The 16,873-nt window shown below is 47.1% G+C and overlaps 2 protein-coding genes across 2 annotated transcripts; one reads left to right on the plus strand and one right to left on the minus strand.

Moving 5' to 3' along the window:
• Positions 1–629: 629 nt before the first annotated feature.
• Positions 630–1,562, minus strand: LOC129346524 (olfactory receptor 1B1-like). Its single transcript, XM_055003867.1, has one exon. The coding sequence runs from the start codon at positions 1,560–1,562 to the stop codon at positions 630–632; it is 933 nt and encodes a 310-aa protein (XP_054859842.1).
• A 14,378-nt stretch (positions 1,563–15,940) lies between these two features.
• Positions 15,941–16,873, plus strand: LOC129345943 (olfactory receptor 1B1-like). Its single transcript, XM_055003180.1, has one exon. It carries the CDS (start codon positions 15,941–15,943, stop codon positions 16,871–16,873), a length of 933 nt encoding a protein of 310 aa, XP_054859155.1.

Genomic DNA, 16,873 nt, shown 5'->3' on the forward strand with positions numbered 1-16,873 from the left:
CATCAGCAGAGCTGGTGCTACCTGTCCACTAGCCCCCCTCTCCCAAGTTTTAAGTACTTTAAATCAAGAGGTCCAGTTCTATGGGCCCCTGAACAAGGTGTCCTCACCTACTCTCTATTGTTTCCTATGGAGGAGGGGGGACTCTAAGGCTTTCTCCAGGTCAGAGAAGCCAGTAGCCAAACACACTAGAGCAACCACTGGCCCAAAGTCTCCTTATACAAAAAGGACTGACAAAGCTCAACAGAACCAAGGAGCGGAACTACAAGTGACAAAAGGCACAGATTGGACACTTGTCAGCGTCCCTCAAGTTTTGATGGGAAATGTAGGCATCCTGGTCTCGCAGCTTCACTCTCCAACTGCTGTCCAATGGACTTTTCAACTGTCACTTGTCCAACATTCCGCCAAGCTGCCTACATTTCCCATCAAAACTTGAGGGAAGCTGACAAGTGTCCAACCTGTGCCTTTTGTCACTTGTGGTTCTGCTCAACGTCAAACCAGAAAATTATAGCAGAACCATTTGGCAGGATAGCAGATCTCAATTCCTCACTTGAACCGCCCGATTAAAGGTGCCAACTTTTAAAATAGGGGCAGGAGTTTAGGATATTATATTAACCAATTATTCACCACTACTAAGAAAAGACCCTCTTTCCCAGGAGATGCCTCAAAGCTCCTTTCACATCTTTGTTCCGGAGACTGTAGACGTAGGGATTGGACACTGGGGTGATGACGGTGTACATGACAGCAAAAATGGTCCCTCGTTCGGAAGAATAGTTGGATGTGGGTAGGAAGTAGACCCCAATGACTGATACATAGTACAGGGCCACCATGGTGAGATGGGAGCCACAGGTGGTGAAAGCCTTGCGTCTCCCCGAGGAAGAGAACTTTGTCACTGCTGCCACGATACGGACATAGGTGATGATGATGAAGACAAAGGGGCCAAAGATGATGGGAACCCCTTCAAAAAAGATGACGGCTTCGTTGAGACTCGTGTCTGAGCAGGAGAGCTGCAGCAAGGGCTGATGGTCACAGAAGAAGTGGGACAAGTGGTTGTCCCCACGGTAACTGAGTCGCATGAGGAGGCCAACATGCAGCATGGAGTTCAAGAGGGAAGCAAACCAGCAGCCAGCCACCAAATATCCACAGACTTTCTGGTTCATCACCGTAGCATAATGGAGCGGGTTGCAAATGGCAACGTAGCGGTCCAGAGCCATAACGCTCACCATGAGCAGCTCTGTGACAGCAAACACATAGAAGAAGAAGAACTGGGCCATACAGGAGTAGAAAGGGATGGTCTTGGAAGAGGACACCATGTGAGCCAGCATCTGGGGCACTGTGACGGTGATGAACCCCACGTCCACCACAGAAAGGCTACGCAGCAGGAAGTACATGGGGGTCTGAAGTCTGGCGTCCACGGTGATCAGAACGAGCATCATGATGTTGCCCAGAAGGCCTGCTCCGTACATCAGCAGGAAGACGAGGAAGAAAAGAGGCTGTTGTTCAGGTTGTGAGGAGAAACCCAGGAGAACAAACTCCACAATGTCCGTGCCATTCTCACAGTCCATGGGACCTACAGAGGGAATCAGAACATGGAGGAAATAGAAGGCCTTAGATGTACAGCCTCATGCCAACTGGGGGCCAAGCTACACATGACGAATGACACTTGAACGGCAAGTGTATTTCTCCCTGTTCACTTGCCCTCCACTCAATCCACTTGCCGTTCAAGTGTCATTCGTCATGTGTAGCTTGGCCCTCTGCTAACTGCCCAACCATGAAGGTTTCTGGAGACTACATACAATTTATTTATCAATCTGAAGTACTGAAAAATATGTCACTGAAAGCCCTATCCTGATAATCAGCTTCCCAAAATATGCAATGGAGAATTTTGTGGAGACTGAGGGCCAAGCTACAAGTGACGAATGACACTTGAACGGCAAGTGGATCGAGTGGAGGGCAAGTGAACAGGGAGAAATACGCTTGCCGTTCAAGTGTCATTCATCACTTGTAGCTTGGCCCTCATTCATTTCAGTTCAGTATTGCTCCCAGTCTGCAATCACTGTGTTTATCAATTCCACAAACAGGGAATAGATAATCACATCAAAGCAACATACACCTCGGCATCGCTCAGTAGAGCCTGACAGGTTCCTCGGGAAGCTGTCTGAAGCAAGTACAAGTTTGGCTGCTCAGTCTCTTGTCCCCTCCAAAGAGCCCACAAGGACACCTGCCCCTCATCCCCCCTGGCGGTCATATTTTCCTTTAAAAAAAAAACTACTTTAACTTCAGCATCTTTTTGCAGAAAATCCTTTTGCATACAAATCCAATAGAGAGCAGCATGATGAACTCACTTAGAAACGTCCATTGGGAAGGGAACTTCCCCGCTTTATCTTAGGCCTTCCATTTACCCACTGAGGTCCCCTATCTAAATCCTCTCTCCTGGCTGCACACTTTTTAAAAAAGGGAAATCACAACATCCTACTGAGACTGCGTCCTTTACAAGACATGGAACAGACCCTGATTATTATTGGTGCACATACTTTCCTCTTTCTTCTTTAATGCACTAACCTGGATTAGGCAATAACTACGCTGTAGTCCAAATCAGAGCCAATGCCGTAGAGTGGTTAGACTAGGAGATTGGAAATCCAAGTTCAAATCCCCCCTTTGCCCTCAAACTCACTCAGTGACATTGGACCAGTCACTTCTTCCTCTTATCCTATCTCACAGGGTTGCAGCAAGGACCGGAATAGAGGAGGGAGTGCTATTCTATGCTCTTTGTTAGAAAGGCCAGGATAAAAATGTGCTTGATGTGCTGTAAAAGTGCACTTGTTTAAATGGCTCTGGGCCAAGCTACAAGTGATGAATGACACTTGAACAGCAAGTGTATTTCTCCCTGTTCACTTGCCCTCCACTCAATCCACTTGCCGTTCAAGTGTCATTCGTCACTTGTAGCTTGGCCTTCAGTTTTAAAACCAATGCTCAATGGGGGAGCAAGCAACCAGGTTCCGCCTGCTGCCACCTCGCCCTCATTTAGCTAAAAGCCGTACAACTCCTGGCCAATGGCTTTTCCAGAAGACCAGATCACAACAGAACAAAGGCGCAGTTGTTTATTTTGCTGCATGGAACTCATCTTCCAAAAAAGATGCAAAATCTTTATGTAACTGCATGCACACCCATCGACTATCATCATAGGCCCTTTTCACACTACTTACTTGCTTCCGAAACATCGTGATATGTAGCGCAAAAAACGCAGAAGATAGCGTCTTCTCGTGAGAGTTTTGCGTGATGTTGCGCAAAACTCTTGCGAGAAGACGCTATCTTCCGCATTTTTTGCACTACAGATCGTGATGTTTTAGAAGCAAGTAAGTAGCATGAAAAGAGCCATGGTCAAAGAAGTTTTGTAGGTATTTGTAGCACTACACACACTTAGGAAACTATTTTCCCAGAGATGATAGCATGAAAATACACGAATACACATCTGTTACATCATCTCTGACTCTTAGGGCGAAGCTACAAGTGACGAATGACACTTGAACGGCAAGTGTATTTCTCCCTGTTCACTTGCTCTCCACTCAATCCACTTGCTGTTCAAGTGTCATTCGTCACTTGTAGCTTGGCCCTCAGTAAATATTATCAGAGAGTGAAGAAGATTAAGATTTTGTCCAGCTCTTGGCTCACTTATCATAGCAGTTGGACAGCACCACTTACCAGCAATTTAACTGCTCCACGAGTTAGCACTTAATAACATTTAACGTCATGCCACGAAAAATTTTCACTGCTGTTGTCTGCATAGGAAATCTCTTTTAAAGGAATGGGGGATTTTTTTTTTCCTGGCCACTTGGCAACCCAAAGGCAGACACAGAGCAAAATAGATACTGGAAGATCCACAAATGGATTTCCTGAATGGAATCGTGGATAGACAGAAGCTGCAGGGAGATCTGATTGGGTCTGGAGCTGCAGCATGGAGAGGGTTAATCTTTCCCCTTCCTTCCATTTCCCCAGCCCTGTGTGGCTCTTCGTCCAGTTGGGGAAAACATATAGGCAACATAGTGGGAATCTGTACGTGAACCTGAGTCCCCTAACAATAACCACACAACACCACTCTGCCCCCATTTTCCCCACCTACAAACGAGAATGTGCTCATTCTGGAAACTGGCAAGTCTTTCTCCAGCTAGCAAAGCCATTGCAGTGTGTAGTTCTGTGGCATATTTGACAGCAACAGTGTCCAGGGCAGCCAGCAATCTAGAGAAATAAATGTTCTGTTGCTTTAGCAGAAGCCTGATGGGATGTGATTTACCAGGTAATGTTATTTAATTCCATGAACGGCTTCACTTGCCCATTTCCACACATTAAGCTTCTGTTTAACGGGCAAGTCATTTCCCCCCTCCTGGTTGTTGACAACCTGTGAATTGGGGCCCTACGCTTCTATTTCCACCTTGATTTGTCCACCGCACCCCTCTACAAATATTGAAGCTAATTTGTGACTCACAGTGACACACAAGAAGCATTACCTACACTTGCACAGCTTTACCTGTGTATAAGGATGCAAAAGGTTTTTATTGGTATGCATAACTTAACTGGAAATTGGGAGAAGGGAATTGCACCCTGACCTGGAGGAAAAAATGTCCCCTTGTGCCTTTTAAAAAGACTAAAACACATTGCCTGGTAAATAATATTTGTGGAATGTGGGATTGGGAGATCTATTTAGGCTCAGAAGAAAAGGAGCCAAGGGCAGCTGGCAGGTCTTACACAGGAGAGGAGGAGAAATGTGCTTTCTGCTCTTCTCTGCTACCGATGTGCCTGTCCTGAGACACAAGTTTTAAGGGGCCAGCGGTAACTGGACACATTGCCCTCCTCCCATATACATTGTGGACACACATCCATCCCACAGGTTTTGCTGACATTTGCAGGGAGGTTGAGTGTCATGGAAGTCTGACACGGATCTGTTGCTGGTGAAGATAAAGGATGGGTGTCGTCCTCTCTCCCAAGCCAACTGGCAGCACAGGCAGGAGATTGGGGTGAAAGTGGTGAGAAGAACAGGTCAGGATACCTCTGAGAACAATCAGGGCTGCCAACTGGCCCAGAGAAAAATGTCCTGTCCCTTTCACACTGAGAAAATGGGCTGCTGTAACTTCTCAAGGCATTAGAGTTCCTCACACTGCCTGGTAAATAATACCCCCAGATTTAGAAGAGGGAGGCACATTCAAAAAACTCTAGAAAATACTGAGATACACTCATCTACCTGTGTCACTCGAGGGCATGAGCGCACACACAAGCATTTTAAGACTCACCTTTCATTCCAAAGGTGATCTAATAGCAAAGCATGTTTACGCTTCTCATCTCCCTGCCCCAGGCAATTCAGTCCCCACTGCCCACTTACTTCCCTCTGACCAATGCTTGTGTGAGATTCTCTGGTTGGTACTGTATAAAACTGTGTGGTTCTAACGGAGGCACCAGAGACGGCTGATCTCCCGGTTCAACCCCAGCTTACCGTTATCCATAAGATGCTCCTAACTTCTCCCCAATGTGTCCCTCTAGCATTGGATAAATGCGTTCAGCAAAAAGGGGATTGCAACCAAGTCTGGGAAGTCTTGAGGTTCCAGCAAATTGCCAGGAGATTCTCATTTAAGTATCAGCGCTAGAAATCCCTGAGGAGATTGCACAGGGAATTCTCTAACTCCAGCACGTACTCAGGCTGAGAAAATCACACCACCCTCTCTTCTGCTTCCAGGGGGGCCAGCAGTGCACTTCCATCCCATTGTTTAGGGAGAAACAGCTCTGGTCACCTGGGTGGGGAATGAGAAACAAAGGGTAATGGGGTCGGTCAACACTTTGGGGGACAGAATCAAGGAACTGAAGTGCAACTTATGATCATGTAGTATAACCCCCTGCCTTGAAGTAGGGCAGGACCCTCTATATTCCGGTCCCAGAGCACTGATTCCAGTCCCAGAGGTCCTCATTCTCACACTTTTGGGTCTGTCACTCCAGGCCCGGAGCAGCTTTGTCTCAATCCATTTCTCATTTTCTTTGCAGCCGTTGGGTTCTGTAATGCATTTCAATGGAGCCAGTGCAAGTCGAGTGGCACTCCTGTCTCCCATTCTATCCAATGGACCTTCAGGCATCTCCTATTGCCCTCCGGGGGCATTCTCGTCATTCGTTCTGGGATTCCCTTTGGCGTGGAAAGGGGCAATCTGCAGGTGATCAGAAGTTTTGAGTTCCAAGTCCCGAACTTCTGGTCTTCCTGTTGCCAGACATTTTCGGACAAGAGTCGGGTAATGTAGATTTTGTGGCTAGACAATAGATTCAGATGGAGTGAATGAATGTTGACTGTAGAGAAGATGGCTGCTTTGGAGGGTGGATTTTCTGCCATTTTACTCCCCCAATACTCCTGAGCCCTGTGGCGCAGAGTAGTAAGCTGCAGTACTGCAGTCCAAGCTCTGCTCAGGACCTGAGTTCGATCCTGGAGGAAGCTGGGTTCAGGTAGTTGGCTCAAGGTTGACTCAGCCTTCCAAGGTCAGTAAAAGGTGTACCCAGGTTCCTGGGGATAAAGTGTAGATGACTGGGGAAGGCAATGGCAAACCTCCACATAACAAAAAAAGTCTGCCAAGAAAACATCGTGATGCGACGTCCCCCCATGGGTCAGTAATGACTCGGGGCTTGCACAGGGGACTACTTTTTACTCCACCTTTTACTCCACTAATGCCCCTCCAGCTCTCAAATGCCAACCTTCCTGGACTCCACCCCTATATCTCCAGGAACTTCTTAATCTGGAGATGGCATCCCTAGAAGTTTAGTTTATTCATTGTTTAGCCCTCCCCTCCCCACAAGCGGGCTCAGGACGGGGTACAGCAGTCTTAAAATGCAATTCCACAACAGGATGAAACACAATATAATAAAACAGAAAAAAATCACCAATTATAATCATATACACAGAATCATAGATGGCTGCTTCCACGTTTCTGCCTGCAACATACAAGGAGGGAGGGAAATGGACAGGTGAGATACGTACGCGGGACAGCTCATAACAGTCCTAAATAGTCCAATGCTTTGCAGGGGGCCTGTGGGAGGCTCAGTGATGGTCCTAGTGCCAGCCTCAACCATATCCCTGGTGGAACATCTCTGTCTAGTAGCGCACTGAGTGTGCAGCTGGCGGGGTGGGGGGTGACCAATGAGCAAAGGCTAGGGACAGAGGACGAAGGCTGTTGCTTCTGGGATGCTTTTGTGTTGCCCCTTGTCTTCTCTGCAGTTGCCTATGGAGCCAGGTTGGGGCTAGAGATGGGCACGAACCGCATTACGAACCTCAAAACCCCACGAAAATGGTGATCACGCGATAGTGACCCGGCGGTTTGTGATTGTTCACGGCCAACGAACCAGCGTTCGGGAGAGGCCTGGTTCGTTGCATTCGGACGCAGTTCGGGAAGCCAGACAGTCAGGCGCCAGCAATCTATTCCCTTGGAAACGGAGCCGTGGGAATGCCTGAACTCTATCTGCACTCCTTCTGTCGCCCTGGAAACCCGAATGGAAGCCCAGCTTACTTTGATCAGCAGATCTTCCTTCCAACCATGGAGCTGTAAATTGGTTACAATTGGCTACACGGGAGAAGACATCCGGGGGAGGGAGGGGGAAGGGGGGTGTTCTGTAGCCATGGGCACTCCAATCTCATCCCTGCAAACCCTGATAGGCACCAACATCCCTATTGCAATCTTGACCAACCTTGGGTGCTGGCTGGAGGAGAGCCTGCTAAATACTCCCTGTGAATATGGGCTCTCTAAGTCCAACGGGGGGCATTCCGATGCCCACGAACCATGAACAGGTTCAGCAACGGGAAATGTTTGTTATGGTTCATTAGTTCGGGTTCGGTGGTGGTACCAAACCACAATCTGCTGGTTCGTTAATTTTCTTTGGTTCGTGCCCATGTCTAGTTGAGGCATTACTACAACCTTAAGGAATAGGATTGCAAACTTCCAAGTGGGGGCTGGAGTTGCCCCAGAATTAGAACTCATCTCCAGATGATGGAGATCAGTTTTCTTGGAGAAAATGGCAGGTCCTGAGTGCAGACTCTATGATATGCCATCAAGTCTAGGAGAAACAGATGTCCCTCTCAAAGGACTGCTTCAGAATCTCCAGGAATTTCCCAAGCCAGAACTGGTAATGCCAGTTTGGTGTAGTGGTTAAGAGCAGCAGGACTCTAATCTAGAGAACCAGGTTTGATTCCCCTCTCCTCTGCTTGAAGCCAGCTGGGTGACCTTGGGTCAGTCACAGCTCTCGCAGAGCTCTCTCAGCTCCACCAACCTCACAGAGGGATTCTCGTGAGGATAATAACAACACACTTTGTAAACTGCTCTGAGTGGGTGTTAAGTTGTCCAGAAGGGCGGTATAGAAACTGAATGTTACTATTACAATTACGATTATGATTACTATTATTAAGAAAAAGCTGGCTATTGTCATTGACTTGATAACCCAGCTATGAGCCGCAGCTGTGCGGCTGCTTGGCTCAGTTTCCTTCTGGCCCCCACTTGCCCCCGAGGGCTCAGTGGGAAATTTGCTGGTGATACAAATAGTCCATATGGTACATTTTTATCCCACCCTTTCTCCAAGGAGCTATTGAGTCAATGACAATAGCCAACTTTTTCTTAATAGCATTGCCAGTTCTGGCTTGGGAAATTCCTGGAAATTCTGAAGCAGTTCTTTGGGAGGGACGTCTGTTTCTTCCGAGACTTGATGGTATACCATAGAGTCTGCACTCCAGAGCTGCCATTTTCTCCAAGGAAACTGATCTCCATCATCTGGAAATGAGTTCTAATTCTGAGGCAGCTCCAGCTCCTACCTGGAAGTTTGCAATCCTGTTTCTTAAGGTTGTTGTAATGCCCCAACCTGGCTCCCTATGGAACTGCAGAGAAGACAAGGGGTGACACAAAAGCATCCCAGAAGCAACAACCTTCCTCCCTCATCCCTAGCCTTTGCTCACCCCCTCTAGCTGCTCATACTTCTGCACACTCAGGGCCAAGCTACACATGACAAATGACACTTGAACGGCAAGTGTATTTCTCCCTGTTCACTTGCCCTCCACTCAATCCACTTGCCGTTCAAGTGTCATTCGTCACTTGTAGCTTGGCCCTTAGTGCTCCACTAGGGATACCATCACCAGATTGAGAAGTTCCTGGAGATATAGAGGGGGAACACAGGAAGTTTGGAATTTGGGAATGGGAGAGGCAATAGTGGATTAAAATGGCATAAATTCCACCCTCCTAAGCAGCCATCTTCTCTACAGAACTCATTTCTGCAGTCATGCAGAAGATCTCCAGGCTGTACCTGGAGGTTGGCAAGCTAGGCCCCAGTGCTGCATCTTATTTTCCTGGGCAACATTCTTTCACTCCATCTGAATCTATTGTCTAGCCACAAAATCTACATTACCCGTCTCTTGTCCGAAAATGTCTGGCAACAGGAAGACCAGAAGTTCGGGACTTGGAACTCAAAACTTCTGATCACCTGCAGATTGCCCCTTTCCACGCCAAAGTGAATCCCAGAACGAATGACGAGAATGCCCCCGGAGGGCAATAGGAGATGCCTGAAGGTCCATTGGATAGAATGGGAGACAGGATTGCCACTCGACTTGCACTGGCTCCATTGAAATGCATTACAGAACCCAACGGCTGCAAAGAAAATGAGAAATGGATTGAGACAAAGCTGCTCCGGGCCAGGAGCGACAGACCCAAAAGTGTGAGAATGAGGGCCTCTGGGACTGGAATCAGTGCTCTGGGACTGGAATATAGAGAGTCCTGCCCTACTTCAAGGCAGGGGGTTATACTACATGATCATAAGTTGCACTTCAGTTCCTTGATTCTGTCCCCCAAAGTGTTGACCTACCCCATTACCCTTCTTCTTTCATTCCCCACCCAGATGACCAGAGCTGTTTCTCCCTAAACAATGGGATGGAAGTGCATTGCTGGCCCCCCTGGAAGCAGAAGAGAGGGTGGTGTGATTTTCTCAGCCTGAGTACGTGCTGGAGTTAGAGAATTCCCTGTGCAATCTCCTCAGGGATTTCTAGCGCTGATACTTAAATGAGAATCTCCTGGCAATTTGCTGGAACCTCAAGACTCCCAGACTTGGTTGCAATCCCCTTTTTGCTGAACACATTTATCCAATGCTAGAGGGACACGTTGGGGAGAAGTTAGGAGCATCTTATGGATAACGGTAAGCTGGGGTTGAACCGGGAGATCAGCCGTCTCTGGTGCCTCCATTAGAACCACACAGTTTTATACAGTACCAACCAGAGAATCTCACACAAGCATTGGCCAGAGGGAAGTAGGTGGGCAGTGGGGACTGAATTGCCTGGGCCTGGGAGATGAGAGGCATAAACATGCTTTGCTATTAGATCACCTTTGGAATGAAAGGTGAGTCTTAAAATGCTTGTGTGTGTGCTCATGCCCTCGAGTGACACAGGTAGATGAGTGTATCTCAGTATTTTCTACAGTTTTTTTAATGTGCCTCCCTCTTCTAAATCTGTTCTTCTTTTCGGGATGCTCCCAGCTTGGCTTGGCAGCATGTAAATATTCTGACAGCCTGTGTTTTACATCACAATACATCACACAAGAATCAGGGGACTCAGGTGAGCTGAGATTAAGAATTATTGTTAGGTTTGCCAGCGAGTCTGGAAGGGGGGAAGTGTCCTCTTCCCCTAATACAGGCTTGTTGGGGTATTATTTACCAGGGAGTGTGAGGAACTCTAATGCCTGGAGAAGTTACAGCAGCCCATTTTCTCAGTGTGAAAGGGACAGGACATTTTTCTCTGGGCCAGTTGGCAGCCCTGATTGTTCTCAGAGGTATCCTGTCCTGTTCTTCTCACCACTTTCACCCCAGTCTCCTGCTTATGCTGTCGGGTGTCATGGGAGAGAGGACGGCACCCATCCTTCATCTTCACCAGCAACAGATCCGTGTCAGATTTCCATGACACTCAACCTCCCTGCAAATGTCAGCAAAACCTGTGGGATGGATGTGTGTCCACAATGTATATGGGAGGAGGGCAATGTGTCCAGTTACCGCTGGCCCCTTAAAACTTGTGTCTCAGGACAGGCACATCGGTAGCAGAGAAGACCAGAAAGCACATTTCTTCTCTCCTGTGTAAGCCCTTGACTCCTTTTCTTCTGAGCCTAAATAGATCTCCCAATCCCACATACTCCTTGAATTCTTGCAGGAGGTTGAGCTAGCAGTGGAGGCTGAGTCCTTCTCTGTATCCTTCCTCCCTCTGTCACTTTACATCCTTCTTATTCTTTCTCTGCTTTCTGTGGCTGGATTTTCCTCTTTGTTCCTTCTAGAGTTGCCATCAGTCCTGGAGAAAAATGTCCTCTTCTTTTAATACAGGCTCAATGCTATTTACCTGATAATGTCTTTATTAAAGGCACAGGGGGACATTTTTTCCTCCAGGTCAAGTGTGCCGTTCCCCTTCTCCAGTCTCCAATATCCATCTGCCTTCTTAACGTTTTATTCACCTGTCCTTTAAAAGCCTTCACTAGCCACAGCTTCCAAGCCCCTGCTTGCAAACCTCACCCAAGTATGGAAAGTATAGATGTAATAAGAGAGTCTGCAAGTGTATATAGAATGCCTTTCCCTCGGCAGCAAGACATCTCCACAAACAGCCAGATTTCGGAGCACTTGCTCCCAGGCCCTGGGCTCTTTCTTTCAGCTAAGCACATCCCGGAAGGAAGATGGGGTGGATCCTAGGTTTTAAACCCATGTCTGTGGACTCCATTTTTAATTGATTTGTAGTTTTTTTTAACACAGAGCCGCGAAGACCCCCTCCAGAACAAGCACACAGTGAGGCAGCCCTAGTTTTTGAGTGTGCTTGCTGATCGGCCAGCTCGCCCATGCAGGAGGAAGACAGGGACCCAATCCGGCTGCCCCTGCCCACACCTCTCTGATCATAAAGTTGATGAGTGCTGCCTGCCTACCTCCCTCTGCCCAGCCTAGTGTTGTATCCACATGCAGAAAGGGGAAGGTTCCTTCTCTGTTTCCATCCACCCTCTGTCACTTCACACCCTTCCTTTCTTTCTCTGCTTTCGGTGGCCAGATTTTCCTCTTTGTTCTTTCTAGAGTTGCCACCAGCCCCGGAGAAAAAGGTCCTCTCCTTTTAATACAGGCTTAATACAGCTTCAGTGTCGCTTCTTTGCAAAGGGGCCAGGGAGAAGGAGGGCAGGACAGGCGCGCTGGGTATTTGTGAGTGCACAGGACCAGAGGTATTTAGTCCCTTCCCCATCCCAGCTCCGAATTTGAAAAATTCCCCAACTCCATGGCCTCTTTGGGCCAAGCTAGAAGTGATGAATTACACTTGAACGGCAAGTGAACAGACTCAGGGCCGAGCTACAAGTGATGAATGACACTTGAACGGCAAGTGGGTTGAGTGGAGGGCAAGTGAACAGGGAGAAATACACTTGCTGTTCAAGTGTCATTCGTTACTTGTAGCTTGGCCCTCACACGTATTCCTCCCTGTCCACTTGCGCTCCACTTGTGCTCCACTTGATCGAGTGGAGCACAAGTGGAGCACAAGTGAACAGGGAATAATACATTCAGGGCCAAGCTACAAGTGACAAATGACACTTGAACGGCAAGTGTATTTCTCCCTGTTCACTTGCCCTCCACTCAACCCACTTGCCGTTCAAGTGTCATTCATCACTTGTAGCTCGGCCCTGAGTCTGTTCACTTGCCGTTCAAGTGTAATTTATCACTTCTAGCTTGGCCTTTTATTTACAGGACCCATGCAGGGTCTGTAAGCTGGGCAGAATGTGTGCTTTCATTGGGCACTTTTACAATGCAACCTGCTGTTATCCTGAGGAACTCTTCCCCCCTGCTTTTTGAAAGAAATACAAGTCAGCTCATACTACAAAATCTATTCATTGTTGTACACCTTGAGGATTGCCAAGCGACGCCCCAGGCACAGCAAACGGCTTAGCAGTCTCTGGCACCTTGAAAATGTTTTGTGGGTGTAGTTAACAGCAGGGAAGCAGCAACAGGGCTCACCGACCGGTCTTCCTCCTGCAAAAGGAAAAGAGAGCAAGAGGAACTGCCTGGCTGTTCGCTGTGTCTGGTGTGTGTCATGTGCTGTCAAGTCGCCGTGACCTATGACAACCCTATGAATGAAAGACCTCCAAAACATCCTTTCATTAACAGACTTGCTCAGATCCTGCAAACTGGAGGACGTGGCTTCTTTTATTGAATCTAGCCATCTCATTTTAGGTCTTCCTCTTTTCCTACTGCCTTCCACTTTTCCTAGCATGATTGACTTTTCCAGAGAATCTTGTCTTCTCATGATGTGACCAAAGTACGATAGACTCAGTTTTGTCATTTTAGCTTCTAGGGAGAATTCAGGCTTGATTTGATCTAGAACCCACTAATTTGGCTGTCCATGGTATGCGCAAAACTCTCCTCCAGCACCACATTTCAAATGAATCCATTTTCTTCCTGTCAGCTTTCTTCACTGTCCAACTTTCACATTCATACAGAGTAATGGGGAACACGATAGTATGGATTTTCTTGATCTTGGTTCCCTGGAGGTGTCACCTGGCAATGCTCAGTGTGTACAGATTCAAATCCTTATTATGCCAGAGGCTTGTGAACGTGGGTCTGACATTGTCCTATCCTAACCTACTCCACAGGGCTGTTGTTAGGATAAAAAGGGAGACGGAAGAAGCATGCATACTGTCTGGAACTCATTGGAGGAAAGGCAGGATAAATATATACTGAATAATCTAAGGTCTTTCCTTCATGGGTGTACTTCTTCCGTCCAATCTGGAATTTAAGTTATGCATACTATTAAAAACCTTTTGTGCCCTTATATACAGGTAAAGCTGTACAAGTGTGGGCAATGTTTCTTGTGTGTCACTGTGAGTCACAAAATAGTTCCAATATTTGTAGAGGGGTGTGGTGGACAAATCAAGGTAGAAATAGAAGCATAGGGCCCCAATTCACAGGTTGAGTTGTCAACAACCAGGAGGGGGGAAATGACTTGCATGTTAAACAGAAGCTTAATGTGTGGAAATGGGCAAGTGAAGCCGTTCATGGAATTAAATAACATTACCTGGTAAATCACATCCCATCAGGCTTCTGCTAAAGCAACAGAACATTTATTTCTCTAGATTGCTGGCTGCCCTGGACACTGTTGCTGTCAAATATGCCACAGAACTACACACTGCAATGGCTTTGCTAGCTGGGGAAAGACTTGCCAGTTTCCAGAATGAGTACATTGTCGTTTGTAGGTGGGGAGAAAATGGGGGCAGTGTGGTGTTGTGTGGTTATTGTTAGGGGACTCAGGTTCACGTACAGATTCCCACTATGTTGTCTATACGTTTTTCCCAACTGGACGAAGAGCCACACAGGGTTGGGGAAATGGAAGGAAGGGGAAAGATTAACCCTCTCCATGCTGCAGCTCCAGACCCAATCAGATCTCCCTGCAGCTTCTGTCTATCCACGAATCTACAATAACTACAGCGTAGTTATTGCCTAATCCAGGTTAGTGCATTAAAGAAGAAAGAGGAAAGTATGTGCACCAATAATAATCAGGGTCTGTTCCATGTCTTGTAAAGGACGCAGTCTCAGTAGGATGTTGTGATTTCCCTTTCCAGACCCAATCAGATCTCCCTGCAGCTTCTGTCTATCCACGAATCCATTCAGGAAATCCATTTGTGGATCTTCCAGTATCTATTTTGCTCATTGTCTGCCTTAGGGTTGCCAAGTGGCCAGGAAAAAAAATCCCCCATTCCTTTAAAAGAGATTTCCTATGCAGACAACAGCAGTGAAAATTTTTCGTGGTTTGAAGTTAAATGTTATTAAGTGCTAAGTGGTGAAGTGGTTTAATTGCTGGTAACGGGTGCTGTCAAACTGCTATAACAGCTGAGCCAAGCGCTAGACAGAGTCTATCATTTGGCATAGGAAGCATGATTATAGGTGGTTGTGAGCTGGTTCTGCTGGCTGCTGCGTGTGCAGGAGAGAAAATAACAAAAGCATATGCTTGGTTTATATTTAGAAAAGAAATAGAGTTCTTTATTGAAGGAACTCCATTCTCTGATAGGAAAGGGGAAAGACAGACCCTAACTACCTATCTAGTCTAAGGATGGGCATGGATGGCAGGGCAAGGCCTGCTTCCGTGCTGCCAAGATGGAGGGAGAAGAAGGAGAAGTGTTGCCTGGAAGAAAGCCAGGAAGAGAAGAAGTGAGAGGGAGGAAGTCAAGAGGAGGAAATCCTGAATCCTACATATCAAAGGACAATCAGAGCAGTAAACAATAGTAAATAGAGTGCTGTGACCTCTCTATCTTTCTAACTTTTTGGTTTGTCCCCCTCTGAAACCTGAGGAAAGGGACAGCGCTGAATCCTCCTCTTCCAACACAGATATTGCACATTTGACAGTTAATATTTGACAGCAGACATGTAACTACATTGACAATATTTCACTGTTGACCTAGGAAACCCAAAAAAGAGGGAGAGGCCACCCAAATCAGGTGCAAGCTAAGAAGTACCACATAAAATGCACATAAAATTTATTATACACAAAGATCCTTGTACAAACCCTGGTAGATATAGGCCAATGTATCCCATTGTCAGGGGGATATTTAATGCCATATCAAAGCAAAATTCAGTAGCCATACCTGCTTTAAACGTAGAAGGCTCACACCAGTTTCTTGTGCTGGTTACTGGTAATGCAATGATATTTGAAGAGATTTTGATGACACTGACAGTTTCATGGCATGAAGTTTTGACAGCTGACAGCCAGAAAACTTTTCAACCTCTATAGTCCTGAACATTTCAAGTAGAGGATTTGAATCTTGAAAACTAAAAATTCCGCAATTTAAATTTGTTCCAAAAGTTTTGCTTCCCTTTTAGGTGGGTGTACCCTCAGGCATGAGGCTGTACATCTAAGGCCTTCTATTTCCTCCATGTTGTGATTCCCTCTGTAGGTCCCATGGACTGTGAGAATGGCACGGACATTGTGGAGTTTGTCCTCCTGGGTTTCTCCTCACAACCCGAAAAACAGCTTCTTTTCTTCTTCCTCTTTCTGCTGATGTATGGAGCAGGCCTTCTGGGCAACATCATGATGCTCGTTCTGATCACTGTGGACGCCAGACTTCAGACCCCCATGTACTTCCTGCTGCGTAGCCTTTCTGTGGTGGACGTGGGGTTCATCACTGTCACAGTGCCCCAGATGCTGGCTCACATGTTGTCCTCTTCCAAGACCATCCCTTTCTACTCCTGTATGGCTCAGTTCTTCTTCTTCTACTTATTTGGTATCACAGAGCTGCTCATAGTGAGCGTTATGGCTCTGGACCGCTACATTGCCATTTGCAACCCACTCCACTATGCGGCAGTGATGAACCAGAAGGTCTGTGGACACTTGGTGGCTGGCTGCTGGATCGTTTCCACCCTTCACTCCATGCTGCACGTTGGCCTCCTCCTGCGACTCAGTTACCGTGGAGACAACCACTTGTCCCACTTCTTCTGTGACCATCAGCCCTTGCTACAGCTTGCCTGCTCAGACCTCAGCTTCACTAAAGTAATCATATATGTTGAGGGTGTTCCCATCATGTTTGGCCCCTTTGTCTTCATTATCATCACCTACGTCCGTATCGTGGCAGCTGTGTCAAAGTTCTCTTCCTCAGGGAGGCACAAGGCTTTCTCCACCTGTGGCTCCCATCTCACCATGGTGGCCCTGTACTATGTGTCAGTCATTGGGGTCTACTTCCTACCCACATCCAACTATTCTTCCGAACGAGGGACCGTTTTTGCTGTCATGTACAGTGTCATCACCCCAGTGTCCAATCCCTACATCTACAGTCTCCGGAACAAAGATGTAAAAGGAGCCCTAAAGCATCTCCTAGGAAAGAGGGTCTTTTCTTAG

This window comes from Eublepharis macularius, chromosome 19 (assembly GCF_028583425.1).
Source record: "Eublepharis macularius isolate TG4126 chromosome 19, MPM_Emac_v1.0, whole genome shotgun sequence".
Classification (NCBI taxonomy): Eukaryota; Metazoa; Chordata; class Lepidosauria; order Squamata; family Eublepharidae; genus Eublepharis; species Eublepharis macularius.

Coding starts and splice junctions, on each gene's coding strand:
- LOC129346524 (XM_055003867.1), bottom strand. CDS start 1,562: ATGGACTGTGAGAATGGCACGGACATTGTGGAGTTTGTTCTCCTGGGT.
- LOC129345943 (XM_055003180.1), top strand. CDS start 15,941: ATGGACTGTGAGAATGGCACGGACATTGTGGAGTTTGTCCTCCTGGGT.